This window comes from Colletotrichum aenigma (assembly GCF_013390185.1).
Source record: "Colletotrichum aenigma strain Cg56 chromosome Unknown KSG_Cg56_contig01, whole genome shotgun sequence".
Lineage (NCBI taxonomy): Eukaryota > Fungi > Ascomycota > Sordariomycetes > Glomerellales > Glomerellaceae > Colletotrichum > Colletotrichum aenigma.
The window spans coordinates 2715239-2741177 of NW_023500907.1; the positions used below are offsets into that span (position 1 = coordinate 2715239).

Genomic DNA, 25939 nt, shown 5'->3' on the forward strand with positions numbered 1-25939 from the left:
CAAAAGGGAAAGGCAAAGGCAAAAAGCAGCAAAGGTTTCGTTGGTGAATCACCTCGATCGACTGCTCAAGGGGGAGGATGCGTTCCTTTCGAGGTCTGTTTCAACAGGGCTTTTCTTTTCACCAAGAAGCCGCCTCCATTCTCCTGATTGATGACACCCAATTACACGACATGTGTGTCCAACTAGAGAGATACTCGAACAGCATCTCATCATCATGTCTTGAATGGCAGCTGCTGACTGGCTTCTGCAGCCATCGCCTCAAACCATGTTCAAGCCTTCTGTCGCTGCAATAATCTTACATCCAACGGCATGCTGCAATTGCATTGCAGGCAACGGGACGGCACCTCTACCGAGAAAACAGAACCAACATCACATGTTTACGGCCGGCATTGTTTCTTGGCTGCTTGGGTGCTTTTTTCCTGCTGTGTTTCTTTTCATGTTCTCCACCGCATCGCCCGAGACCCAGGGCCATCTCCGTGGCTGCTCGCACCAGCAAATCAGTGTGGTTCGTCCGGACCATGGACGAGCGGTCTGAACGCGCATGTCCGTCATGCGGCGGCAACTCTTCATTTCCCGGCTCTTATCACACTCACCATTATCATTTCTCATGGTCGCTGCCGACCTTATATTATCGACAGCCAATCATCAACAAGCCATACCACAAGCATCTGTCACGTCGGATTGAACACGGATTCAATTGCAACTTGCAGGAAACCTGACTGTCCCATGGATGACCGGTTTGCATACCTTTGCGTAACGGGCAACGTCGGTGTTAGTCAGTGTCTGGCAGAATACGAGCACACCGGCCGACACGACGCGCGACGCGATGAGATACGTTGGGCCAGCCTGCAGAAGAAACGCCATACGAATGTCTAAACCAACGGTGGATCGACGATGCGTCTCAACGACTCATAAATCAAGCAGCAGCGGCAGCAGCAGCAGTAGGAGCAAAAGCACCTGAATTGCTTGCTGCAGAATGCAGTGCAGTACTCTGTACCGTGGCAGACAATCCGAACGCGACGTCCCCAATCCCGTCGACGAGCTAACAGGTCCGTCCCAATTTTGTCCGAGGATCTTCCTTGCCGGAGGCTGGGAAACTGGGGATTGCATGGTCTGTTGTTTATTCCATACATGGTTTGCATGCGGCTGTCAGAGCAGCAATAAGGCGCAAAGGAGAGATGCCCAACCCCAAGTTCACCCAAAGAGGCATTGTCACGTCACAGGCTGTGGTCCTGTGGTCGCGGGCCGGCCGAGGACTTGGGCTGGCGATTTGATTGAGGAAACGCCAACAATAGGTGACGGTCCACAGGGTGAAATGCGAGGAGTTATTCGGAGTCAGTCGCATGCGGCATCGTCAAGGCGGCACGTCGCATAAGCTCGCACCGGCCAGGCGGTTGCGCAGGAACTACTGGCTGGCAGGGCTTTTGACTTTGGTCCGTCGCACGTTTCTCGCGCGCAGAGGCATCTTCTACCGCAGCGGCAGTAGCAGCAGAAGCATCCAAAGGGAGGGCACGCAGGACTCTGAAACGAGGTGTTGGTTCCTCAGGTCGCGTGGGCTGCTGCCGGTGCCGAGTTTGAACGACCCAGGTCCGTTTGACCCATTGGGTGAAAGCTAATCCAACAAACAAGAGTGAGGTGATTTGAGGAGTGGTTCTTGTGCTGCAAGCCGCGAAATGATGCTGGCAAAAGATCAGCGATTGACTTTTACGCTGGTGGTCTGGCCGACTGGGAAGCCCCTCTCCAAAACCCCTCCTCTTGCGCAGGCGTCCCTTCGAAACGTATCTATCTGGCCCCTTTTCCTCCTCCCTGGTGCAGCAGGATGGAATGTGGTGAACGGATTTTGTCTTTTGTTCTTGTCTTGGCGCGACTCGGTCTGTGAGCAGCCATTCATCATCGACTCTTTTTTTTTTTTTTTTTTTTTCCTCCCTTTTTCACAGCGAGTTCGAAGACAAGCAATTGGATTTGTTCCATTAGGTAAGGCGACTGTCGAGCGTCCTTGCATCTGGCTTCGCTTCCCCAAGTCGGGAGGGGCAACGACGACGGGCAGGGGAGACGGCGGAGGGGCGTCGTCCAGTCAGCTTCTCTGGAGCGCTTCAACGTGCAGGGCAGGTGGTGTGGTGATCCCATGTGCTGCGGTCACTGTTGACGGACATTTGTGCTGCTGACCCCACCGCGAGACCGCTAATGAGAGGCCGCCGTGGTGGTGATTCTGCGATCTACCTACCTACTTGTGCGCGCGCATAGCGTCCCTGAGATGAGCGTGATTGATGCCCAGCATTGGGAATCGCAAGCCTGCCTTCCTAGCAAAAATCACACGCTAGGCATAGCGAATTTGATGCAGGAGTCAGAACCGGTGCAGACGACGGAGGACCTCACCTTAAGGTCTATCATAGCCTGTATCCGCAGTACTACCTGCTAGGTACGCAGCAGGTAGGTAAGTGGACAGGGGTCGGGATAAATGTGAATCGGCGCCAATCTCGTCTTTGCCAACCTTGAGCCCGGAGTGGGCTTGATTCAACGTCACAACGGGGAGGTTCCTGAGTCCCGTCCTTGACTCCTTCCTGTGGCCCTCCACGTCCCGGCTAGCCAGAGTCCCTGACACCCTTTCCTAAAAAGCCAAGGTGCCCTGCTTGGTGCCTGTCCAGCTGTGCGTGTGGAGAGAGAGAGAGAGTGACAGTGAGAGGAACCTAGGAGAGAGAGAAAGCGAAGCTGCAAGGTACATGCTACCTCCCGCTCATGCTTGAATTTGCATATTTCCCAAGTACCCACGACTGCCCGCCGAGCGAATAGAACACCTACCTAGGAGCAGCACAAGCACCAAGAAGTCAGACGCACCAGTGGCAGTGGCAGGCCTCTGAGGCAGACATGCCGCAGCCCAGTTCCTCTTTTGATATCGCAACATTCAACCTTCGCATCTCCATGACTCTCATGCTCTCCCCCTTCTTCTATTCTTCCACTTACACTTCTACTTTACTGCCATTGTTGTCATTTTAGCTCCCGTTGCCTACTCGAAGCGACGCCGCCGCCCACGCCCACGCCTCCCCGCCCTCTCGTCGCAGTCTTCCCTCTCACCCTCTCCCCTCCGCTCAGGCCGTCGTCGCTTCCAGCGTCTCAAAGCTGGCCGCCCAGTCCACATTCTCGTACAGGCTCCTCGTGGCTGTGGCTTGGCCTTGTCTTGCGCCGCCAAATGTCCACGATCCTGGCCAACCTGCGACCCCGCGCTGCGAAGCCCGCCCACGATTCCAGCGGCTCTCCTTTGGCTGCCGAAACCTCGACTTTCTCCTCTTGAATGCGCACTTGACCCCCGGATGAGCATCTCAACATGGGCATCGTTAGCAGCAAGCCCGACGACGGGGCGACTCTCTTTCTAAGAGACCAGAATCGACGTGCGCTCTCCCTCAGTCCCATACCTGCACCGCCTGCCCTGCTTGCCGTTCATGCACGCAGCCTGGCGGCGCATCGCAGTCGCTTTCCACTGACTTTTTTGCTCTCTCTTGAATAGTAACCATATCCTCCCTCGTCATTTCGAACCCAAAAAGGCGTTCCTCTATAAACATTGTTCCCAATGCATTTCCTGCCACCAGAGTATCCGCCTCTCGCCCCCTCGGCGATAGTAGTCCCATAGAATTCATTCAGGTTCGTCGGCGCAAATCATAGGCTCCCCTATGCCCAAAAACACCTTCCGGCCTCGTCTCGGGCACCAGACACTGACTGCCGCCTTGCAGGACACCGAAGTTGTTACTAGCCCAGGCGGCGCTCCGAATTTCATCCTCAAACTCACACATGACGAAGAGCTAGTCTTCACATTTACCTTTATCATTCGCCAGGGACAGCAGTTTGTCACCAGCGGCGCCACCGATACCATAGCCAACGTCGACACCCAAATCAGCGGACTGACCTACGTGTACGCCTCTAACCCCCGCGAGGTTGAGAACCTCGTTACTCGCGAATTCCATGCCGACCCGAATCTACACAAGAACTCCAATGTTGAGTTGGTAGGGGACTTTGGGACCGGAGGCCACGCCTCGGTTTCTTTCGAGTGGACCTGGAAATGGAAACCTCCGAAGCCCATTGAAGACAGAGGCGGTGGATGGAGGAACTCATGCAGCGTACGTTGGCCGCCGCGCCTCCCACTTGTGGCAGTATCTGATCCCGCGGCAGTTCGTCGAGTACGACCCCCGTGCTCACCGGCTACACACCTTGGCCAGCTTCTCGTATTGGGTATCAAGTAAGTTCTCGTGATCCCTGGACGACATCTGCGGCTCGTGACTGACCACCCGTAGACGCCGCTCTGCCGCTGAGCCACCCGAACTCGCCGTCTCCTCCGTTCCTCTTGACCGCGCCCCCCAAAATCCGTGTCGCATCCTCACAGTCTGTCGATTCCCGCATTAGCAACGCCGAGCTAGATGAGCCCTCTTCACCCTTGCCGGTCAACACGTCTTCGTCCACACTCCTCCCCGTACAGCCACCCCTAGCTCAGGAGCCTGTGAAGGTTGATGTTGCGTGCCCGAAACCAACCGACGATGTTCTTGTGCCAGACGATGGGCCGGTTTTCAGGGCAACGATCAAAGCGCTGGAACAAAAGACGGGCAACATGCGAACACAGATGAAGCGCGTGCTAAAGATGGCCAAGCAGGCGCATGAAGCTCAGGTGGAAGCCAACAAGAACTTCTCCGAATTCATCGATACACTCCGTGAAGCATCATCGACAAATGCGAATGCTGTTCAGCCAGCAATTGAGCACTACTTCGACAAAATTGCCAGGGAAATTCTGTCCTACGAGCGACAGAATACCGTCAATCTCAAACGCATTGTCATTGATCCATTGGACAAATTTTACACGGTGGATATCAAACAGGCTGAATCCAAAAAGCGAGACTTCGAGGAGGAGAGCAAGGATTACTACGCTTACGTTTCTCGATATCTTGGCCAGCGCCACGACTCGGTCAAGGCTAAGAAGCTTGCGGAGAGCGACTCCAAGTATCAGACGAAACGCCGCAACTTTGAGCTTAAGCGGTTCGACTACTCTAGCTTCATGCAGGATCTTCATGGTGGACGCAAGGAGCAAGAGGTTCTCTCTCACCTCACAAGATATGCTGATGCCCAAACGAGGACCTTCTTGGAGGCCGCAAAGAAAATCGACACTTTGGTGCCGCAGTTGGAGGCGCTGTCGAATGAGGTTCAAGAGGCTGATAAAGAATATCAATACCAGAGGCGCGAGCGAGAGGAAAAGAGGCGACTTCTGGAAAAGGGCAACCAAACTTACAATGAGCCGGAGCCAGTCCCGTTGGCCAGCACTAGCTCAGTCCAAGTCGCGGGCTCAAACGGAAACGCGTACGTCTCCGACAGCGACCTTGGTCGAGCCGACAGTACCGGCTCCCAACTGAAGGTCGCACTGACCTCCGGATCCAACTCGACCGTGGCCATAGTTTCTCCCGAATTGTCCAGGTCTCCAGGTAGTCTGGGCGCATCTTCAGTTGGAAGCCCTGCACAGGCCTCTAAATTCAAGGGCATCCGTGACTTGGAGGAGAAAGATTACGGAACGTCAAGTGCAAGCAGTGCCCAGCGCAAGGAAGGTTTGCTGTGGTCTCTCAGCAAGCCCGGCAACCATGTTGACCCTCGCAATTTGAAGCAACAGGGCTGGCACAAGTAAGCACTGCCCAAAGTTTTGGCGGATGTACCCATACTGACGTGATGTAGATTTTGGATTGTACTTGATCAGGGTAAGCTTTCAGAATACAGTAACTGGAAGCAAAGGTTGGATCTTCACATGGATCCAATCGATTTGAGAATGGCCTCTGTGAGAGAAGCCCGTAACGCTGAGCGTCGATTTTGCTTTGAAGTCATTACGCCACATTATAAGCGAGTTTACCAGGCCACTTCCGAAGAGGACATGAACAGTTGGATCTTAGCTATCAACAATGCACTCCAAAGCGCTGTTGAAGGCCGAGTTGCCAGAGATAAATCCGGGCCTGGGGCTTCCGACTCGGGCTCTATCAGGAAGGATATTGGGTCCATCCTGACGGGCAAGAGCCCTTCAGTCGGGCACAACAGCCACCATGCGCATTCCAACAGCGGTGCGCCGATGCGCCGAATAACTGTCGGCGCCCGGCCAAGCACTCATCGATCTACCAGTTCGAGTTACGACGACAACCCTGATAAGCTATTGCAACTACTCCGCGACAACGACCAGGGCAATTGCTGGTGCGCGGACTGCGGATCCGGAACCAAGGTCGAGTGGGTCTCAATCAATCTGGCAATCATTGTTTGCATCGAGTGTAGCGGTATCCATCGCTCTCTTGGTACGCATATCAGCAAAGTGAGGTCTCTGACCTTGGACATCAACTCTTTCACCCCCGATATTGTCGAACTCTTGTTGCTTGTCGGAAACCGGGTGTCGAATATGATTTGGGAGGCAAAGCTCGAACCCGGCATGAAGCCTGGACCCCAGGCAACGCGCGAGCAGCGGCTGAGGTTCATCACGGCGAAGTACGCGGATAGAGCGTACATTGAGCCCATCTCGGCGACATTATCTCGTTACCCTACACCCGAAGACACTTTGCTGGCGGCGATCAAGAAGAATGAAATCCAGCAGGTTATTTATGCATTGGCTCTCAAGGCCAGTCCTAACGTTACGGATCGTTCGAGGGGTACGCATGCAGTGTTCTTGGCGCTAGCAGCGGCTGATCCGGCATCACCTTCACCAACCCCTGGCCAACCATCGGAGGCGGAGAGGGTGGTGCCATTTCCAGTCGCCGAGATGCTTCTTCAAAACGGGGCGGAAATACCTTCATCGATGCCGGCATTCCCCCTGAGTCGAAGCGCTCAATTGTACATTGAAGAGAAACGGGGCAGAAACACGGGATTTTCGAGCGATACTGTCGGGACGCTCCCTGGCAATATGAGCCCCGACCAGAAGCTAGCGCGCGAAAGGGAATCGCGTCTGCAGAAGCGAGTGAGCGCAGGAGGCCGTTTGGCCAAGAGTCCGATTCCGGAAAGGTAGCGACCTGCCCGTCTCGATCGACTGGCACACTTTGATATGTGCTTCACGTTTGCATACCCAGCATCTAAACGCGGCTCCAGTTATGATGCCTCCTTTGGTGGGAAACAGGCTTCAACGGATGAGGATGACTATTAAAAGTGCAATGATACACGAGGGCATATCGGCTTTGGCCAGGTCACGGGAGAAATGCTTGGCGTACCCGACTGTCGTTACCAGATTTTGACGTACGCTTTGCGCGTCTGGTATTTTTGCCGAATGAATTGCCATCGTCGTCGCACAGCAGGAGATGGATCAGAGAAACAGTTTCTCACATGCAGCATGTATGCTCTTTGGCGACAGACGTCTGCAAAAAAGCAGACACGTTGGAGTAGTCCTCTATTGGAAAGACGAGGTGCTGAGAGACAGTGATATTCGATGTGCGCATGAGTTTATCAGTGTGTATAGTAATAATAATGAAATGATGAACACAACGAATGCTTCACACTAGGGATGAAATTCCAGATCGGCCCAGACCGATCTGAGATCAAATGGTTTTCGGTGACTCTCGGTGAGGGGGGATAACTCTACGAAGGAGATCGCAGCTTGTGGCAGGTGAGCTACCCACGTGGATTGGCGAATGTGGATGACGTCTCGAGGTTAGCGTTATGGCTGTACTCCGCGGCAGGCGAAGCAGCGCGACGTTGAAAATGGAGATGAGATTCCGCACGAGCACGCATGTGATGAGAGATGGCGGGCTTTCGCTCCATGGCTGGGACCAGTTGAGGTGCTCCCTCCTGGCGACGCGTGACGATATGTCTCGGACGGCGACTCGAGATGACAGCACGGGAGTTCGCGTAAGGCCTTTCACCGGATGGTAAACCAGAACCAAGTCCTGTCAAACCAGTAACGGGTTCTACTAAAAGGAGCTTTCCATCCGCAGGGGGTAAAAGCAGCTGGCTGACCAGAATGTCGGAATCTCGATCCTTGTAGCTTGGGGGAGAATGCACCGAATGATTCATGGGGGCTATCATCTGCGGGTGTTCGACCTAGTGTGAGGTAGTCGGCAGACGGGATGGGCACAAGACACGAACGAGTTCCCCGCCACTTCGTGGAAGACGACTCGGACGGGAACCATATGAAGGCTGGACGCCATCTCACGCGGCGATGTGTCCCAGGTGGTTTCTCGGCTGCCACGATCGAGGTTCAAGTGCAAGTCGGAGTGAAAGAGGGACCCCCTTTTTTTTTTTTTCTCTCTTCTTCCTCCGAGACTGCGCGATCCCATGTTGAACTGATCGACAGTTCCACCAGCATCCCTCTATCAAGCCTCTTTCCCGCCTGACGTCTTCCCGCAGGAAGCTCTGCGACCCTGCAGCTCCCCGTCGTCACTGCTCGCTCACTCGGCTTGCGAGCCGGTGCCCACACTGCACGCCCAGCAACACGGAACGCCCCAGAAGCAAGCCCGCTGATTGTCGCCCGTGGATCTGGATGGCACGCTCTCCAGGTTTTGGGCAACCGGAAGACAGTGAAGTTTGGAAACTGCTGGTGAGTTTTTCCGGATTATTGTTTGCCACACTCATCAGACGGCTGTGGCATTGGCATGAGGAGAGGGGGAGCTGATATTCATGAGAAGGGCACAAAGGATTGTATGCGGAACAACCGATGGACCGCATTTCTAGGCCGCAACTCGCGCCAGAAAGTTGACATCTCGCTCGCTGCGCAGTGCAGTCATACAATCCCTATCAGAGTACAGAATCAGCGTGAAGAGTCAAGAGCGCGGCGACCCACTTGCGATTGCACGGCCCCCGATCCGAAGTGAGGAAAGCCCTGTCCTGACTCTTTCCTGCCTGGGAAATCCAGCCCAGTCCGCCGAGCAGCCGTCCAGCGCAGGTGGAAGGCCGCCCCAGAGAAAGCAGGGGGAGGTCCTGACCTGGTAGGGTAGCTCGCACCTCACAGGGCAGGGCGCAGTGCCTGGTGCCTGGTGCCGGCGTAGTTGGTGCTCACACCAGTACCTGCCTCAGCTCTCATACTGGCCTGACCTGGTCTCCCATCCCTCCTGGTCACCTCAGCTGTCTGGTACTTTTTCCAGGCCCAAGGTCCAACACTGGAAGGAAGGTTCCCTCTCCACTTGGAAGTCCCGGTCCAATACGAATACCTACACCACCTACCTACCTGACCTTAGCTTTCCCATTTCCAGGCTGCTCACCGTCGCTCCGTCCCTTGGCCTTGCCTTTCTTGCACTCTGGTTTATTAATGAGAGCCTCGCCAACTGCTCTCCCTTAGGCAACACTCCCACACTTCCATCATACAAGTTTCCATATTCACGCTCGTACACATCATACCCCAGGCTGTTGTGCACAAGACCGCTTCTCTATCCTTTCTCGGCCTGTTATACAGACCATCGCCACATCATCTTACCTGGGGATCCATTATTACGTCTCTACTGCTGCCTCCCAATACCACTACCAATCCACCATCATTCGCGAAGCACGCCTTGACTGCCTCGTATAAACCGAGGTCATGGCGCCCCCGCGCGAAGAGAAGAGCCAATTGAAACGTCCAAGAGTGAGTCGCTTGTTAATCTGCCCGGCCTTCTGGTGTGCGATCCTAAACCGTCTTCCCCTGGCAAAGGGTTCTCTGCCAGACTCAGACACGGAGGCGAAGAAGCCCCGCCGCTCCGAGAGGTTATCCGTCGATAAGACCCCGGTTTCCCACAAACAGCACCTTCCGTCGCCCGTGACGCGATCCGGAGACTCGGACGATGTGTATAAGGAGCCTACCGCGACGCCTCCCGAGGGTCGCCCCAGCCAGGTTAACCACCGCGAAAAGGACGACAACTCCCAGTCCCAGGCACACACCAACCTCTCCTCACCTCCACAGGACACACAGGCCTTTTCCCAGTACCCGGCCGATAACAAGGATGTGCTATGTGACGAGGTCGAGGACGAGGTGAAGGAGGGCGTCTGGGGCTACCTCTTCCCGCTAGACACCAAGTACGGCAAGTGCTTGGTCATGAAGAAGAGGGCAGCATGCCCCATGCCGGACAAGCTCGAGGCTAAGGAGACGGAGCCGGTAGATAGGAAGGGCAAATCGCCCCTGAAGAAGGAAGAGGAGGCCTACGAAAAGACCAAGATCAAGGGCGTCGCCTCGGGTGGATACCTGATTGGACGTCATCCGGAGTGTGGTAAGCTTTGCGAATTGGTTTCCATTCTAACGGGGTTTCGACAGCGCTGACAAAAGGCAGACATTGTTGTTGAAGACCCGGTGGTATCAAATCGACACTGCCTGTTATTTACGGAGAACAAAGGCGGTGACACCGTGGCTATCTTGGAGGATTTGTCTAGCAACGGAACATATGTCAATGAAGCCAACGTGGGTCGCAACAAGCGCAGAGAGCTCCAGGAGCAGGACGAGATCGCGGTGCTCGACAAGGCTCGTTTCATCTTCAGATACCCCAAGAGCCGGCAGACGAGCGCTTTTCTTCAGCAGTACACGCTACTGGAGAAGCTTGGCAAGGGCCACTTCGCCGAGGTCTTCCTTTGTGTCGAGAAATCTACTGGCCAAAGGTACGCCGTCAAGATCTTCACAAAGACTGCCGGCATGGAGGAGAGATCGAAACAGGAGGGTCTGCAACAGGAGATTGCCGTTCTCATGGGCGTTAGTCACCCCAACGTTCTATGCTTGAAAGACACGTTTAACGAACGTAATGCGGTGTACCTGGTCCTCGAGCTGGCTCCGGAAGGCGAACTGTTCAACTTCATCGTCATGAAGCAAAAGCTTACCGAGGATGAGTCGCGCAAACTCTTTACGCAATTGTTCCAGGGCATCAAGTACCTGGTAAGTTTTGTTACGACATTTGATGTCCTCCGCCCGCTAACTTTGAGAAGCATGATCGCAACATTGTCCACAGGGACATTAAGCCAGAGAACATTCTGATGGTCGACAGAGACTTGCACGTGAAGCTGGCTGATTTCGGTTTGGCTAAAATTATTGGTGAAGAGTCATTCACGACGACGCTGTGCGGAACACCCAGCTATGTGGCGCCTGAAATCTTGGCCGAGGGTAGGCACCGGAAGTACACCAAGGCTGTCGACATTTGGTCACTCGGAGTTGTCCTTTACATCTGCCTGTGCGGCTTCCCGCCGTTTTCAGACGAACTGTATTCCAAGGACTTCCCGTTCACGCTGTCGCAACAGATCAAGAGCGGCCGGTTCGATTACCCTTCGCCATACTGGGACTCAGTAGGCGACCCTGCTCGTAGGTGACCCAGAAGCGCTACAAAACGATGCGTCATGACTAACATTATGATAGTGGACCTTATCGACTCAATGCTGGTAGTTGATCCCGAGCGTCGTTTTACAGTTGACCAATGCCTCAACCACCCCTGGATGACGCAGAAGCAACCAGGAGTCAACGACAGCACCGACGGCTTGGTGGGCGGCATACAGGGCTTAGAAGTCCACCGCCGCGGTGTCGTCAGAGAGCGGACACTACTCAGCTCAATGAACTCGGTAGCAGTTGCGGAAAGATCCCCTGGCCCTAAGCAGAAACCAGTCAAGATCTATTCCAAGAACACGACGAAGACGATCATGACACCGAAGGAGGCCGACCCTGCGTCACAAAGAAACGTTGACGAATTCGTGGAGATGGGCGGCAAGGGAGATCAGCCTCTGTTTGGCGATGACGGCGATAGCATCTATTCAAAGGCCGACATTTCTACAGAAGCACAGAATGGTAGCAAGGAGGAATAATGGGTTATAATAACTTTGGTGAATTGTTAGGAGCATGGTTAGGGTATGGGACGCGCGAGTCATAGATACAGTCGGCGAAGGTCATGGATTTGTTTGTTTCTTGACCATCCGAGCCATGGAGACCATTTCTGTGTTGACTGTAGGGCCGGTGATGACATCCCCTCAGTGAACAGGGGGTGTATTTATTTTTGTCCTGTTTAGGTGTTCGAGAGGCTGGATGGGAACGGCAAAAGTTGGCGTCCTGACATATCTGACATTACTTGGAGACAATGTAAACCTTTTCACGAATGGAAAGGCTTTCGGCATGCCACACACATTGGATGAGAGTATGTGTTGCTAAACCTCAGATTCTGTCTCCGAATATGCAGTGTCCTAGGCATTCGGGTTGTTTCCTACACCGGCACCGTTTCGACAAGTAGGGCGGAAACGACTGCCGCTGCCATACCGGCTCCGAGCGGAAACCGGAGCCTCCACTGTCGTTATGGGGCAGCCCGAGGCGGGGCCGTGTCAACAGAGGAACTAAAAGCGTTTCGACATCGTGATCTGGAAATTTGGTGCAAGATTTCACTTCTGAGAACACGACTAGGGCCATTTTCACTTGTCTATGAAGTAAAGCTTTGAGTAACAAGCTTTCAAGTACAGTTCTGGTGAATACAGAGCCTCATCTATCAAATCCCAGGTCACAGTGGTACCCCGCCACGGCGTGGGGCACCATGGCCTGGCTTCACCGCCTTCGCCTAGGTAAGCCCACAAGTCGGTCGGGTGGCAGAAAACAGCGAAAATTGCCCTCCTCCACCACACCCCTCCATCGAACCGCAGGTCGACACGGGCTTCGCAAGAGACATACCGCACGACAGAGCGACCCCCTGTCTCCGTCGTCCGCAAACCACACGCCCCTCTACACACTTTCGCATTCTCTTTTTTTCCGGGGTCCCTCTCTTACTCCTCCTCCCAGCCAAATTTGCCAACACCTCCGCAATCAACCGCATCCCACCCCCCTCTCAACCCGAAGGCCCGACAACCCTCGTCAGATACCGCGAAAAACCAGCAATCATGGCGGCGGGAGCGAAGCAACAGGCGCAGCCTCAGCTGCTCTTCGTCGACGGCTCCTTCCAGGAGCTCGCCCGCGAGATGGCCGACTACCTTCACATCGCCGACGAGGTGAAGCCCCTCGTCGAGAACGAGGCCAAGAAGGAGGAGGTCCTGTCCAAGCTGGTGCGCTCGTCGACGGCCCTGACGTCGGTGGCCGAGAAGGAGTTCACCGCCGCGTCCAACCTCATGGTCCACCTCGTCCTCCAGTCCGAGGACCCCAAGAAGCACCTCCCGACCCTCTGCCAGGCCTTCTCCAAGCCCATCGCCTCCAGCCCCGTCAACGGCGTCGGTCTGAGCCTCAACGCCCTGAGCACCATCTTCAACCTCATCGCCCCCGAGAACCCGATACGCTACAACGTCTTCATGGCCATCCTGCGCTTCCTCAAGGCCAACGCCATGTTCGACACCATCCAGCCCTACCTGAAGCAGCTCCCCGACTGGTTCGCGGACTGGAAGACCAGCGACGAGTTCCAGAGACAGATGTACGAGGAGATTGCTGAGGTCGCCAAGGAGGCCGGCAAGGAAGAGTGAGTCGTCCCTTTTTTCGTTGGAAGAGTTGGAAAGACAAAGCATCGGAGACTGATACCCAGACAGGGAGAGCTACGAATACATTCTCAAGGCCCTGCGCACCTTTGACGCAGACGACAAGGACGATGTCGGTTCCGAGGACGCCCAGCGCCTGTCCCTCCGCGCGGTCCGCGACGCCCTGCTTTCCAACACACACTTCCTCTTCACCGACATCCGCAGCATACCCACCGTGCAGAACCTGTCCGAGACGCACCCCGTCTACTCCCAGCTTCTCGACATCGTCGCCGAGCAGGACCTCGAGGACTACAACGACTTCAACGACGAGCACCAGGGCTGGCTCGAGAAGGAGAAGCTCGACCACGACCGCCTCCACCGCAAGATGCGTCTCCTCACCTTCGCCTCCCTCGCCGCCCAGACCACCTCCCGCCGCATCGAGTACTCCGCCGTCGCGAAGGCTCTCCAGGTCCCCGCCGAGGACGTCGAGATGTGGGCCATTGACGTGATCCGCGCCGGCCTCGTCGAGGGCAAGCTCTCCCAGCAGGACCAGGTCTTCCTCGTCCACAAGGTCACCTACCGCGTCTTCGGCACCAGGCAATGGCAGGAGCTCGCCACCCGCCTGGACAGCTGGAAGGGCACCCTGTCGAACCTGCACGACGTCATCCGCAAGGAGCAGGCCAACGCCAAGGCCCAGAAGGAGCGCGAGGCGCAGGAGGCGGAGCGCAAGCTGAACGCCGACAAGGAGGGCGGCAGCGGTGGTCGTCAGCAGAGGGGCGGCCAGCGCCGTGACGGACAGCAGCGTGAGCCCAGAGAGCCTCGCGAGCCTCGCGAGCCTAGGGAGCCCCGTGAGCCCAAGGAGAGGACGGACAACGACGACTAAGAGAAGGCCACCTATTGAGCCCGGTGATTTGTCGAGAGATCGTCTACGCGGAAATTTCATGAATGTGGTTCACCTGTTGTCTTCTTCGCTCCGTTTTAACCACTTTGGCCAACTCTTTCACATAGCGTCATGGTATGGGTGGGAAGGGAAGGGTTGGCGATCAGGTTAAAAAGAAACGAGAGCGGAAATTTCCATGGGACAAATGGGGGAAACCTTTGAACGTGTGTCTTTTTATGTAATTACGGCGAGGAGGGGAAAAGGAAACGGGACGTGTGTGGATGGAGGAGAGAACCCGAACCAAACCATCGAGTTATAGAGCTGATGAAGAGCTGAGAGAAAGGGAGAAAAGTGAGGGGTCCTCTGGGTCTCTTTTCTTTTCTACCTACTTTTGATTTTTTTCGTTTTAGAGAAAAGTTTGGTCAAACCGGGAGAGGGAGGTTCGTAGGTCGACAGCGGCGTCTCAACGAATCAGCGTAACAGGATCATGATACAGACTCTTTCCGAACGATTGCCGTGCGCTCATGCCGTGGTGCGTAATGTGAGCGAACGATATTGCCGTCGTCAAGAGAAGATTCATCCCCACCAGTCACGGCTCAAGGTGCCTCTATACTGTATTCTCATGGCTTGCTTTTTCATTTCGTAGAATGTGAGAAAGTTAGTGTACAACTGTGAAGACGCAAACCGATGCCTTGCGTCGAAATTCTTTTCAATGGCGCGCTCTCTCTTTGAATGGGGCATGTGTACGCCCCTCTTGCCCCCCAAACTTTTGTCTATCTTTTGCTTTCTCATAAGCGGCTCAATTTTGCAGAAAATGGGTCCGCGAGTGGTTCTCGTGGCGGTTCTGCCGAAGCCCGGCCTTCTTGCAGCCACGGCTTCCTCTTCGCTGATGGGCAAGACTTCTTGCCCTAGCAGCAAAGGATGTCCTCCAACACGGTCGGCAAATGGGTCTAGACGTATTGGCTTGGCTTCCAGCGGTGGGAGCAGTGCCGCCATATACAACGGAGAACGGCTCGGCCCAGTGGCGCGGGGCCAAGGCCTCTTGGATCCATTCGTCTTTTCAAGGTTTCTAATCCTGTAGACAGCTTTTCGAGATGTTTGTGAGCGAGGCCAATCGATGGTTCCCTGAAGGACAACATACCCAAGGTAGTCCTCCTTGATACTGCCAATGGCCCACATCTCACCGACTTCCGTTCTCGTACCAATAACCTTGACGCGCACATGCGTGCCAGGCTCAATGATGGTGTCCTCATTGTTGGTGAACTGTGGCGGCGTGGCATTGGGATCCCACTTGATCTCAGAGGGAATCAGCTAGAATAGAGAGGCTCGCAGTTAGTGATTTTGAGATCCTGCCTGGCTGGCGCGGAAGCGGGGACGTACATGAGCCGACACGAAGAGGCGCAAGGGTCCTGCCTGGGCGAAGAAGCCCTGGTGGTTGACCGAGTAAACCACGGCGTCAACCTGGGGGTCATGTCAGAATCCGCTTCCCGACAGAGCCAGGCAGATTTGTAGCATTTACCGTCTCGCCCTTGAAGGGCCTCCACACGACCGCGCGATAGCCCACGGTGAACTCGGCCAGACCGCTGCCCGGAAGAATGCGACCCTCGGAGATATCGAAGGTGTCCATGATGGAAATGATGTAGTAGCTGCCGGCGCAGGTTCCCTCGACGTCCTTCAGCAGCTTGCTCGTGACCAGCTCGTGCATGTTGCGCCCAAAGTACGAAGGGTGCAGGGTGACCCTGCGCTCCATATTGTAAAGGAAAAACATTTTCGCAAGAGGTACGGCGTGCTTGCGGGAGGTAGGATCGCTTGCTAACTTCAATCGGCTCGTCGTCGCCCAAATTTGGTCGAGCAAGTCAGGTGTATATCGGACGCAATCGAGGAGGGCACGGTGGGAGAAGTTCGCGCGGAAGGTCTAATTGGACGACGCGATCGACTTGAAAAAGAAGGTGGCCTAGATGCGGAGTTCCAAAGGTGCTTCTTAGAGCTGTGTGGCCTTCAAAACAGCAGGAGCGAGCGATCGCGTGTGACGTCGCTGGCACGCTGGAAGTCTCGTGAGAGCAAGCGCAATATTAGAGAACGAAAGAGAACCGCAAATTGTCAGGAAACTTTTGATGGAAGGTGCCACTGCGCGCCGTTGGAGGGAGGTGATGCGCCGTCGTCGGTGACTCGACGGTTGAAGAGAGAAAGGTTGCACAAGACGAGGCTGAAGACGATGGGTTGAGTTGAGGTGCAGCTACCAAATGTGGCTCGTTAATTTTCTGGCCTTGCCTAGCCACATCCAGCGCAGAGAGTCAAGCCACACACGTATGTCTGTGGCTCATGCCAGGACTGCATGTGCCACGGTTATACCAGCCACACTTTGGCATGTCACACTTAACGCGCCTGCGCTTACGCGACATGCTCGTGGCGCCCCACTCTCCTACCGCGTACGATGCCGTACCTCCCTTACTCCATGGACAAGAGTCGGGATGATGGAAAGTCTGCATGGAGTGCGAGGCCCGATTTCAGGGCCGTATGCACGATAGCAAGATTGGTGAGATGACAGTGTACGGGCCGCGAGAGGCGAAGGAATGCGACAGGGTGGCGCCACGGACGGCAGAAACCGCAACCCTAAAGTCAGTCGTCTGGTGCCGTCCAGACTAAACTTGAGTGGTGATGAGATGAGGGCTGGTCGGCTTCTTATGCGGTCAAGGTGCCTCGGGTCAATTGCCTTAGTGTCTGTGTCTGGGCCTGTGTCTGCTCGGCCAATTTCTACACTCCTCCAAAAACCGAATCACGTCGTTGAATCTGGGCAGCCGGTCGAAAGCCTCTCCAGCCCCCCCCCCCCCCAACGCGCTCAAACGACAAATCCACGGCATCAGATTGGGCGAGACAGGTCGTATGTTCTCTGCATGCACGTTTAGCGGTTTTTAGTGGACTCGATCACCCAAATCTCCAGTCAGGAGCCGCTCCTATCGCCCTTGTCACCTGCTAGTCTTGGGCTCCGGGGTCCCTCGACCTGCCTTTTGGGCTCCTCGAAGTTAGATCCCAGCGGTCCTTCCCCTACAACCTCCCCGAACCGAAGCAAAAACGCGCCCAGCGGCCGGCCCCACGGGCGTCCACTTCCACCGTACGGCGCACTCACCCTCCAGGCGTGCTGTGCGCGAGTGGGACGCATATGAACACCATTGCAACCCTGTCCTGTCCAGTCCGGAACACCGCAGCATTCCTTCATTTTCCATCCTACTCTACGGCCTTGACATCGCCAACCCGACCTGTCGCAACATACAGCACTCCCATTGTTGGAAACTAAGGTAGAGATCGACACTGTCTAGACTCTGGGTCGCACCACCCTTCGCCCGTCTAGTCTGCTCGCACTCCCGACCATCCCTTCTGCTGCGGCTGAGCCTCGACCCTGCTTGCAGCCTCGTTCAGGTCCTGCAGCAATCCTCGGCTTCCATCACCTGCCTCGCTTTGGCTTAGATCTCAACATCATCCAATCTCCAAAACCGCAAACATGTCTCTTGACTTGGAAAAACACTTGACCTTTGTGAGTTTACAGCTTAGCCTCTGAAGTCTCGTTGTCCGTTCACTGCTAATTTCGTCAAAAAAAAAAGTATGGCGCATACCACCATAACACTGTCAATATTGGCATTCACATGGCATGCGTGCCCATGATCCTTTTCTCGGGATTTTGTCTCGTAAGTGACTAATGCATTGACACTCGGGTCTTTGCAGTTCAGCTTATTCATATTTCTTAGGCCACCAACACAGGAACTCTCATTCCTCTCCCAAGTTGGCTCACAGTCCCCAATCTAGATCTTAACCTTGGAACACTTGCAGCGTTGACCTGGGGTGGACTGTATGTGCTCCTCGAGCCTGTCGCCGGCACCCTGCTGGCAGCCATCTGCTTAGGCGCCACTGCAGCCGGCAACTCTTTCAGGCTCGAGAATCCCGACCTGACCAACAAGGTCGCCATCGGCGTCCACGTTGTTTGCTGGATCTTCCAGTTCATCGGACACGGCGCCTTTGAGGGTCGTGCCCCTGCTTTGCTGGATAATCTGATCCAGGCCGTCTTCCTGGCCCCTCTGTTCGTCTGGCTCGAGTTTCTCTTCAAGCTGGGCTACCGCGCGGAGCTGAAGGCACGCGTCGACAAGGCCGTCCAGAAGGAGATTGCCAAGTTCAAGGCCTCTAAGGCCAATGGAGAGGCCAAGAACGGCAAGGCCCAATAGTCTACACGCAAGCCAGCCAGCACAACCTCCACGATGGCAATGCGAGTATTCCGCAATTCTTTGAAAAATCGCACTGTAGGCGCCGGCCCGACGTCAAGTGCCGCACTCACCTGTCAACAGGTATCAGCAAACATAGGGCAACGAGGTTACAAGGGGAAGCAGTGGTTGAACAGAGAAATCAACGGGCACAGGACTCGCCGCATGGAAGCATTCGGGCAGGCGCCATCACTTCACAGGACGGAGTACTTTCATCAGATACCAATTTCAGCTCACGCGTATACAGATTGTCAGTCATTGGATCTGTATCTTGGTCGAGTCATGACACTTGCCAACGAGAGTTTGCACGGGACCCTTGCGCGTTGCTTGTTTTCGGTTATTGTTCTATTTGGGCAGGGAAAGGAGGCTCTATATGTCTATGTCAATTGCAGCAAAAATGCATGAAACGAGTACATAGTTCAACAGGACGAAGCATTCACTCACCAAATTGTCTTCCCAGACCGTCATCGTACCCAGCGAGGGTGAGCTAAGGCATCCCACGTTCCACCGCCAGAGCATCTTGACAAACCATCGATTCGGACTCCGAGATGACGGAGTTACGGGCATTCGGGCGAGTGGGTGAGTTGAGAATTCTCTTGAGATCATGAAACTGGGCCATTTTTTTCGGACTCTTTCCTGCGAGCTTTTGGCTGTGCGTCTTGCGAAGCGACCCGAAGGACCTCAGGGGGTTGGGCCTCTAGCCCCGCCGACCACGGCGAGGCCGAATCGGCTCGTCGTCAAGCGGTGACATTGGCGACATTGGCGACATTGGAATCGATGGAACATAGTCATCCGAAGAACGAGAACGAGGGGGGAGTCGAAGAGGATCAGGTCTCGCCCTGTTTGGTCTCGAGGGAGCTGGTCTGCTCGGCGTCAAGTCTCTCGATGCGTACCTAGATTTGTAGCTTCCATGCGGGTCGATGCCATGTTCGCTCTGCTGTTGCTCGTCCCGTCGGTACTGGCCATACCCATACCGATCCACGTCGGGTCGTTTCACGCTCACGGATTCATCATCGGGGTCATACTCATCGTCCGCAGCCGGCGGCATGACTTGCAAAGGGCTAAGGGCGCCTGGCCGAAGTGCACCATACGACGGTTCCTGGCTCATTGCCCGGTTACCCAGCGGAACACTGACGACAGACGGCATCTGCATGGGCGGGTGGTCGAGGTAAGCGGTCGCATTTCGCCGGGCGATCTGCCCGGCAATGCGGTTGTCCCGGTATGCGGCGCGCTCCGCCTCCTTCTTCTTGTCCGCCGCCTCCTTGCGCAGGCGCGAGGCGCGCAGGCCCTCGGGCCCCAGCTGTGATTTGAAGCGGTTATGGGTGGTACGGCTGTGCGGAAGAACCCCGGACTCGTCGGCGGCCTGGCAGTCGGGACAGCTGTGGGGGACGTTGAAGTGCTTGTCTGCGCGGATCTGGTCGCATTGCTCGCCGGGACGGGCGCCGCAGAGGGTTGTCATCACGGCGTGGCAGCTCCAGGGCGCGTCTTTGGGGGCCTCCCGGCAGGTGAAGCGTTTCTTGATGCTGTGGGAGCACGAATATGACATGATTCCGTAGCACATCGTGGCGGTTGTTGTTGTTCTTTCGTAGCTGTTGGTATTGGTCGCGATGGGTTCTGCGATCGTGGTAGTCTAAGGTGTCTCTCGTTTCTTGCGAGTTTCACTGGGTTGCGGTGCTCTTGATGTCGGTATTTGCGTTGTATGATAAATATGTCTCTGAAGAAAACAAGAAAATCGCTGACTGTCGCTGCTGAGGTCTTTTCTATTTATCAACATCATCTTCTCTAATCTTTCAGGGACTGGTGCTTTCCAGACAAAGGGAGATATGAGGAAACACAACGGCTTGTTATCAGACAACATATTTCAAACTTGCTGCCTTGTATTATATCTTCATGATTTTCTTTGGCAAGCGTTCATCTTCTCTTTTGTTTCATGTCATTCAAGGTATCCTTGTAGGTAGTTGAAGAGTGTGAGAGAATTCGAAACATTGAAATTTGGTCCTTTGAGGTGAAAGAATTGCCTTGTTGATGGCCAACAATGAACACAGGTCTCGTGAGGGTGTTGTTTCTTTGTATGGGATCCAGATGCTACTATTGATGCGAGAAGATTCTGTCTCTACTGCAATCTATGGATCGTTATCTACTAACCCGTCTGAATCCAGGTTCGCTAACATAAATATTCTCCTTGATTTATTGAATACTCGGACTATTCAATCTTATACCACAGTCATATATTAGCCTACAACATGCACCTAAACTTCAGGCTTGGTATATATGATGAATTGCTCGCAGGCATGAGATTTCAAGCGCTCTGTATTTTCATTTTGATATTCACTCCATGGACATAGCGTCGTGGGTTGCTATTTTGCATAGAATGTGAGCGCATTTCTTCACCTGGGGACTTTCTACACTTTACTGATCTTTTTCAAAGTTGCCATGAATACAAACTTGCCATTCATACGACCCAACAAACCTTTTATCAGCTACTTAAATCGCATTCATTCTGCCTTCAAAAAGATGTAAAACCTTCTAGATCCCTGAAAGCTTAAGGGACATAGATGCTGCACATGTCGTGATTAGCAGTCACTCATAACCACAGCCTATGGATTCTGAGACCGAAGTATAGATGTTTACAGAATCAGCAAGCCAGCTCCAGTCGAGTGCCATGTATTTGAGATGAACACCCGCCGACCTTCCGAGCCTTCTAAAGCATTCAGTGAAGCCAACACATAATCTCGCCTGTTCGCCTAATAGCAAGACCGTAGACTTGTAGACTAACCCTGAACGAAGACTTGCTCGTGCAAAGCATATTCTAGTCTGTCATCATGCGAGTTTGGTAATGGGGATGAGCCGTAATGAATAAGCTTAGTATCGCTTCGAATGATCCCTCATGACAGAGAGGTAAGGTGTATGTGCCCGTGTGATAGGAAACATGATTTTTGTTGCAATATCATACATCAACAACAGCAACAAGCTCGCGATATCCCAGACATTGGCGGGAGCTTCAAGTTTTGAGGCCAGGTCTCCGTGTGCTTTCAGTACCTGCTCCTCATCACTGTCTTCGCTTACCTTTCCTCGTCTCCTCAGTTTGGGTTGATCATCACACCTCCATCGAGATTTCCAACACGTTCAGCACGACATTTCGCAGATCCTCGTACGATCATGATGTCGCAAATTCAAAGGCTTATTGATTGCAATCTCTTTTGTGATCATGCCCAAGGGAGATCGTCTGGCGTCCGGAATGTTGACATTGAGAAGACTGAACAAAGGGCATCCGACGCAGGTAACGTAGTGTTCATCTCCGAAGAGATGGATGCCCCCCTGTCTCGCACCGAGAACATCAAAGTCAAACCTCGCAACTTTGACAAGACAGACGAAAAATACAAGCACGCCATTGAATTCCGGGAGGGAGATCCCTCCGGCCGAAACCCCAGGGCTCGGCAACCGACCCATCCCGAAAGACGGCCTGATTAGGAAGTCCTTTAGGATGAGGTGGTTTCTCCTCCGCTTCGGACTTGAGTGTCGTCCATCATTGTTCACGCACCAATGATCAGCTCATGTTTTCCGCCCTCAATCACCGACTTTGCTTGGCTCGAGTAAGGAATGGAGTTTCCTTGCCCCGGAATGACGATGGATGATGGCGAAGGCTTGTTCGAGAGGGTTGTCTTCGCCAGTCTCTTTGGGGGTCCCATCGAGACATTCGACTTGAGGTTGGAGAAAGCTGCCCGCCTGCCGCGAACAGGACATTCTCAGGAGGCGGACCCGCCCACCTCCGCGCTCGAAGGGGCGGACTGTCGCATAGCGCGCAGAGTGTCTTGTCAAGGGAGTGTACCGCGAGCACCGGAGCGATCAAAGACGGGGCCCACGTGCAGCGGAGACACGAGGGATTTCGGAATCAACAGTCTGGCCACTCTGGGCGCGAGGTACGGCACGAGAAGTAATAGCTGGACACACGGTAACTGGATGAGTTGGCTAGGCTGTGCGGGACGGAGCCAAGACTGGCCTGACCAAGTGCAGCGGCGCCACGGAGAAGACAGAAGAAATCCCGCTTACACTGGGCATTCTTGGACGTGGCTACCACGAGAACCGTGCTGTCTCTGTTTCTCGTCACGTAATCCCGTCGAAGGAAGGCCTATGAGAGAACTCTCGAACCCGTAGCCGTGGAAATTCTCTGGAGGCCTGGACTCGGCCCCGAAAGCCTTCACGAAATGTGGCAGTCTTCGCCTGTACGGGTGGAGGCTCAGACTTTCCCTACACATTACTTGGCACTTCTGGCTCGGCCGTGATGATGTGCGGACATGGACGGGACCGGTTTGACCTGAAAGACTCAAAAGTGTTTCACACAACAGGCAGCCAGCCGGCTGACGCCCTTCGCCCGGGAGCAACTTCCAACTTCAAGGTATTGCTCACGCCCTCGATCAAGAGAAAGATGCAACATGACGAGCCTTCCTGACGCAGCATTTGCAGCCTGGCCACGAAGTAAGGGCAAAATATCCTCTCGGCATGTCTTTTGGTTCTGAGAACCCTTCTGACTCGGGGTGACAGAAACGGGAATGACGTTGGAGTCCGGGGGCGGACGCTTGTTGGTGGACCGGCGGCAGGCTGAAGTTGTTGAGTCCACCTACGTATGGGCCAAAAAGTATCTCTCCCCATCACCTTTGTCTGCGGCGCTTCGGCATGACGTGCGGCTAAGCCATGGAGATGCCATTTCATTCCTCTCACGATGCCTCTCACTGGATCAGTTGGTGTTGTGGAAGTGAAACTTGATCTCGGATTTCCCAGATCTTGGCGGGAAAAGTTCGCACTCGGCTTGCAACGGAACATGTTGATTCAGCCGCCAACAGCAGTCAGAATCCCTCGTTCACGTCCCTGGGCTTAGATGCAGTCCAGATCTGGACTGGTGCTAACAAAGGCTGCTGCTGCCTTGGCCATCACAAAAAAACGAACATCCACATTGCTTGTGAACTGCCCAAGGCGGTCAAGTTTCTCAGCCTCAGAGGATCCCATTCCGGTCACGTTGCGCACAATGTCTTGCGTTTTTTTACGATGGCGACATATCCCGCTAGAGAGATGAAATGCTCCTCAACATATCCCGCGGTTAAGTTGGCCGGACGGGAGGGAAATATGTGCGACAGCGCCGGCCCGCGGCCGTCTGTTGCCAAGGCAGAATTCTTGGGAACGTCCATATGACCCGGGCACGCATTGTGATTCGATAGGTTCTGGCGGAGACTTGCGATCCCTCAGAAAGCTGTCAACTGTCACGTTTTCCCTTCAGCTCAAGCCGCTTATGCTTGGGCGGCTCAGACGGGTAAAGGTGGGATGCAAGCTCCCGTCAGGGAGAACGGGAAAGGAGGTACGTGGAGGCTCAGAGGCTGGCCGGGCTGAGACAAAATAGACTTATTGTTTTCCTCACTTCATACGTAATCTTTTCCTCCTCTGTCAGAACTCTCTTGATGGCATCAGGACGAAAGCAGATACTGGGGCCAAGAGTCCAAAAGAGAGAAGAGGGGAAACTTAGCAAGAGGCTCAACAGAAAAAAGCCTCGTTGTCAGGAAGAAACACTCTCCAGGAAAAGCAGGTTTGAAGGATCATCTTTGGGTGATCTTTGGCAGCTTTGTCCACGATGCCGGATGCCGCAGGCATTACACCACAACATCACATCACCCAAAAGCTGTGGTATGCAGTTCTACCGGTGATCGGCGGCGGGAGCAACGGTGGAGTCGGAATGGGCTGACTCTGATCACGAAATATCTCCCCGCAAACGTCACGACAGCTTCGGCCGAGATGTTCGGTCCTGTCTCAGTGAGGGGCATGGGTGGATATGGAAGTGCGCGCTTGCCCACAGAGAGTGGAGGCTGGGCGGAAATTATGAGCCCCGTGGCTCCCATTCCTGTTCCCGTTCGCAGAGATGCGGTCGGCCAATGAGCTGTCCAAGAGACAAGATATTGCGTCCCTCCACCGCGTAGATGGTGTCTCACTTTTGAGTTATCCATCAGAGACAACGGGCGGCCATCAACACCGAACGTCCATTGGTCGAGTTTCACGGAAGGAGCTGTCAAAGGCGCATGGGCTGAGACTCCCGCCCTCCCTAGACCTTCTTGGCTACAGCCTAGCCCCAGCTTCAGGGTCGCGAGGGTCCACCGGCCGGCAACTTGGCCCGATGTTGAGGGTGAGGATGACTTCGCGTGGAGTTGCGAGTGTGTGTTGTGATGTACCTCATTCGGAAATGCGTCTGAGGCTTCACGAGTCTTACACGCTGTGCGGCTGGATGTGCGTGAAGGCCACGTTCAGAATTCTTTGCTCCCTTGGCGTCGAGGGGGCGAGATGAGGGACAGGACGACGAAGACGGAAAGCCAAAGTCGACGACATGTGAGGTTGGCAATAGGATGAGGGGAGCTTCAACGAGGAGAATCGTGAGCTGAATGAATTATAAAAGGCCTCATCTTCCACCGTCTGGATTGGAATATCCTCTCTCATCATCACACACAGCTTCAACTACAGGATAGTCAGCCGCTTCTTCTCTCATCTCTCAAGTCTTCGGAACACTTCTCTCTCACGCTTCAAACAAACAACTTCTTCAAACCCCTGCCAACCATCAAAATGAAGGCCTCCGTCGTCACCCTCGCTCTCTTCGGCGCTGCTGCCATCGCCAACCCTGTCGCTGTCGAGAAGCGCGAGATCGAGCCCCGTGCCCTCAACCTGGTCCCTGCGCTCACCAATATCCCCGGCGCCGCTGGCCTTGGCCCCCTGGGTAACATCGCCATCATCAGCACTATTCTCAACGCTGCGGATGCCTTCGCTGCCTTTACTACTCTCACCCAAACCATCCTCAACACCATTGCCACCCTTCGTAAGGCGCTTGCCCCCCTTAACATGAACCTCAGCATAAAACTGACATAATTCGCAGGCGCGGGTGTTCCCGGCAACACCCTGCCTCCCGTCACCGCCATTACTGGCGTCACCGGCCTCGTCAACCCTGTCTCCGCCCTTCCTGCGGGCACCAACCTCACTCCTGAACAGATCTTTGCCCTGGCCACCAGCCTTCAGTACCAACTTGGCAACCTGACTCTCCTTACCTCCAACCTGCCCACCGGCAGCCTTCTGGGCGGCGGACTCAGCGCCCCACAGCTCGGCTCTATCCAGAGCGGTCTCGGTGGCCTCAACACCCTCCTCGGACCCGTCCTCAACCCCACCGGTCTCCTGTCCAACCTTGGTAGTAAGTCAATATCCTCTCCCAACTTCACTTGAACCAACCTTAACAATGTCAATCAGACCTCGGTGGTGCCACCGGCGCCGTCTCCAACATTGCACCGCTCCAGGCTCTGCTCGCCGCTATCCCCACCATCCTCGGCGTCGTCACCGGCCTCCTCAGCCTCCTCGGCGGTCTCGGCGGTCTCGTTGGCGGCAGCAGCGGTGGTCTCCTCGGCGGTGGCATCGGCCTCTAAGCTGAGAGCTCCATCACAGCTAG

General features: G+C 54.7%; 8 protein-coding genes across 8 annotated transcripts; 6 read left to right on the forward strand and 2 right to left on the reverse strand.

Annotated features, from left to right (window-relative positions):
• Positions 1 to 3665: 3665 nt before the first annotated feature.
• cnt6 (putative ribosylation factor GTPase-activating protein cnt6) lies at positions 3666 to 7003 on the forward strand (the record flags this gene model as incomplete). The annotated part of the gene is made up of 4 exons (XM_037315988.1): positions 3666 to 4109; positions 4162 to 4228; positions 4284 to 5649; positions 5701 to 7003. The coding sequence occupies 4 exons, from the start codon at positions 3666 to 3668 to the stop codon at positions 7001 to 7003; spliced, it is 3180 nt and encodes a 1059-aa protein (XP_037185470.1).
• Positions 7004 to 9499: 2496 nt separating this feature from the next.
• Positions 9500 to 11730, forward strand: fhkC (putative serine/threonine-protein kinase fhkC; the record flags this gene model as incomplete). Its single annotated transcript, XM_037315989.1, has 4 exons — positions 9500 to 10163; positions 10224 to 10816; positions 10867 to 11236; positions 11291 to 11730. 4 exons carry the CDS (start codon positions 9500 to 9502, stop codon positions 11728 to 11730), a joined length of 2067 nt encoding a protein of 688 aa, XP_037185478.1.
• Positions 11731 to 12783: 1053 nt separating this feature from the next.
• On the forward strand, positions 12784 to 14227 carry CGCA056_v000729 (Eukaryotic translation initiation factor 3 subunit M; the record flags this gene model as incomplete). The annotated part of the gene is made up of 2 exons (XM_037315990.1): positions 12784 to 13349; positions 13417 to 14227. 2 exons carry the CDS (start codon positions 12784 to 12786, stop codon positions 14225 to 14227), a joined length of 1377 nt encoding a protein of 458 aa, XP_037185073.1.
• Positions 14228 to 15293: 1066 nt separating this feature from the next.
• On the reverse strand, positions 15294 to 15992 carry rpb7 (DNA-directed RNA polymerase II subunit rpb7; the record flags this gene model as incomplete). Its single annotated transcript, XM_037315991.1, has 4 exons — positions 15294 to 15309; positions 15366 to 15535; positions 15605 to 15685; positions 15744 to 15992. 4 exons carry the CDS (start codon positions 15990 to 15992, stop codon positions 15294 to 15296), a joined length of 516 nt encoding a protein of 171 aa, XP_037184452.1.
• A 1731-nt stretch (positions 15993 to 17723) lies between these two features.
• On the forward strand, positions 17724 to 18438 carry CGCA056_v000731 (putative endoplasmic reticulum membrane protein; the record flags this gene model as incomplete). Its single annotated transcript, XM_037315992.1, has 3 exons — positions 17724 to 17756; positions 17824 to 17907; positions 17968 to 18438. 3 exons carry the CDS (start codon positions 17724 to 17726, stop codon positions 18436 to 18438), a joined length of 588 nt encoding a protein of 195 aa, XP_037184451.1.
• A 733-nt stretch (positions 18439 to 19171) lies between these two features.
• Positions 19172 to 20035, reverse strand: CGCA056_v000732 (uncharacterized protein; the record flags this gene model as incomplete). Its single annotated transcript, XM_037315993.1, has 1 exon — positions 19172 to 20035. The coding sequence occupies one exon, from the start codon at positions 20033 to 20035 to the stop codon at positions 19172 to 19174; it is 864 nt and encodes a 287-aa protein (XP_037184454.1).
• A 2872-nt stretch (positions 20036 to 22907) lies between these two features.
• On the forward strand, positions 22908 to 23231 carry CGCA056_v000733 (uncharacterized protein; the record flags this gene model as incomplete). The annotated part of the gene is made up of 2 exons (XM_037315994.1): positions 22908 to 22950; positions 23017 to 23231. 2 exons carry the CDS (start codon positions 22908 to 22910, stop codon positions 23229 to 23231), a joined length of 258 nt encoding a protein of 85 aa, XP_037184453.1.
• A 1840-nt stretch (positions 23232 to 25071) lies between these two features.
• Positions 25072 to 25916, forward strand: CGCA056_v000734 (uncharacterized protein; the record flags this gene model as incomplete). The annotated part of the gene is made up of 3 exons (XM_037315995.1): positions 25072 to 25321; positions 25379 to 25687; positions 25744 to 25916. The coding sequence occupies 3 exons, from the start codon at positions 25072 to 25074 to the stop codon at positions 25914 to 25916; spliced, it is 732 nt and encodes a 243-aa protein (XP_037184456.1).
• Between the last annotated feature and the right edge of the window lie 23 nt (positions 25917 to 25939).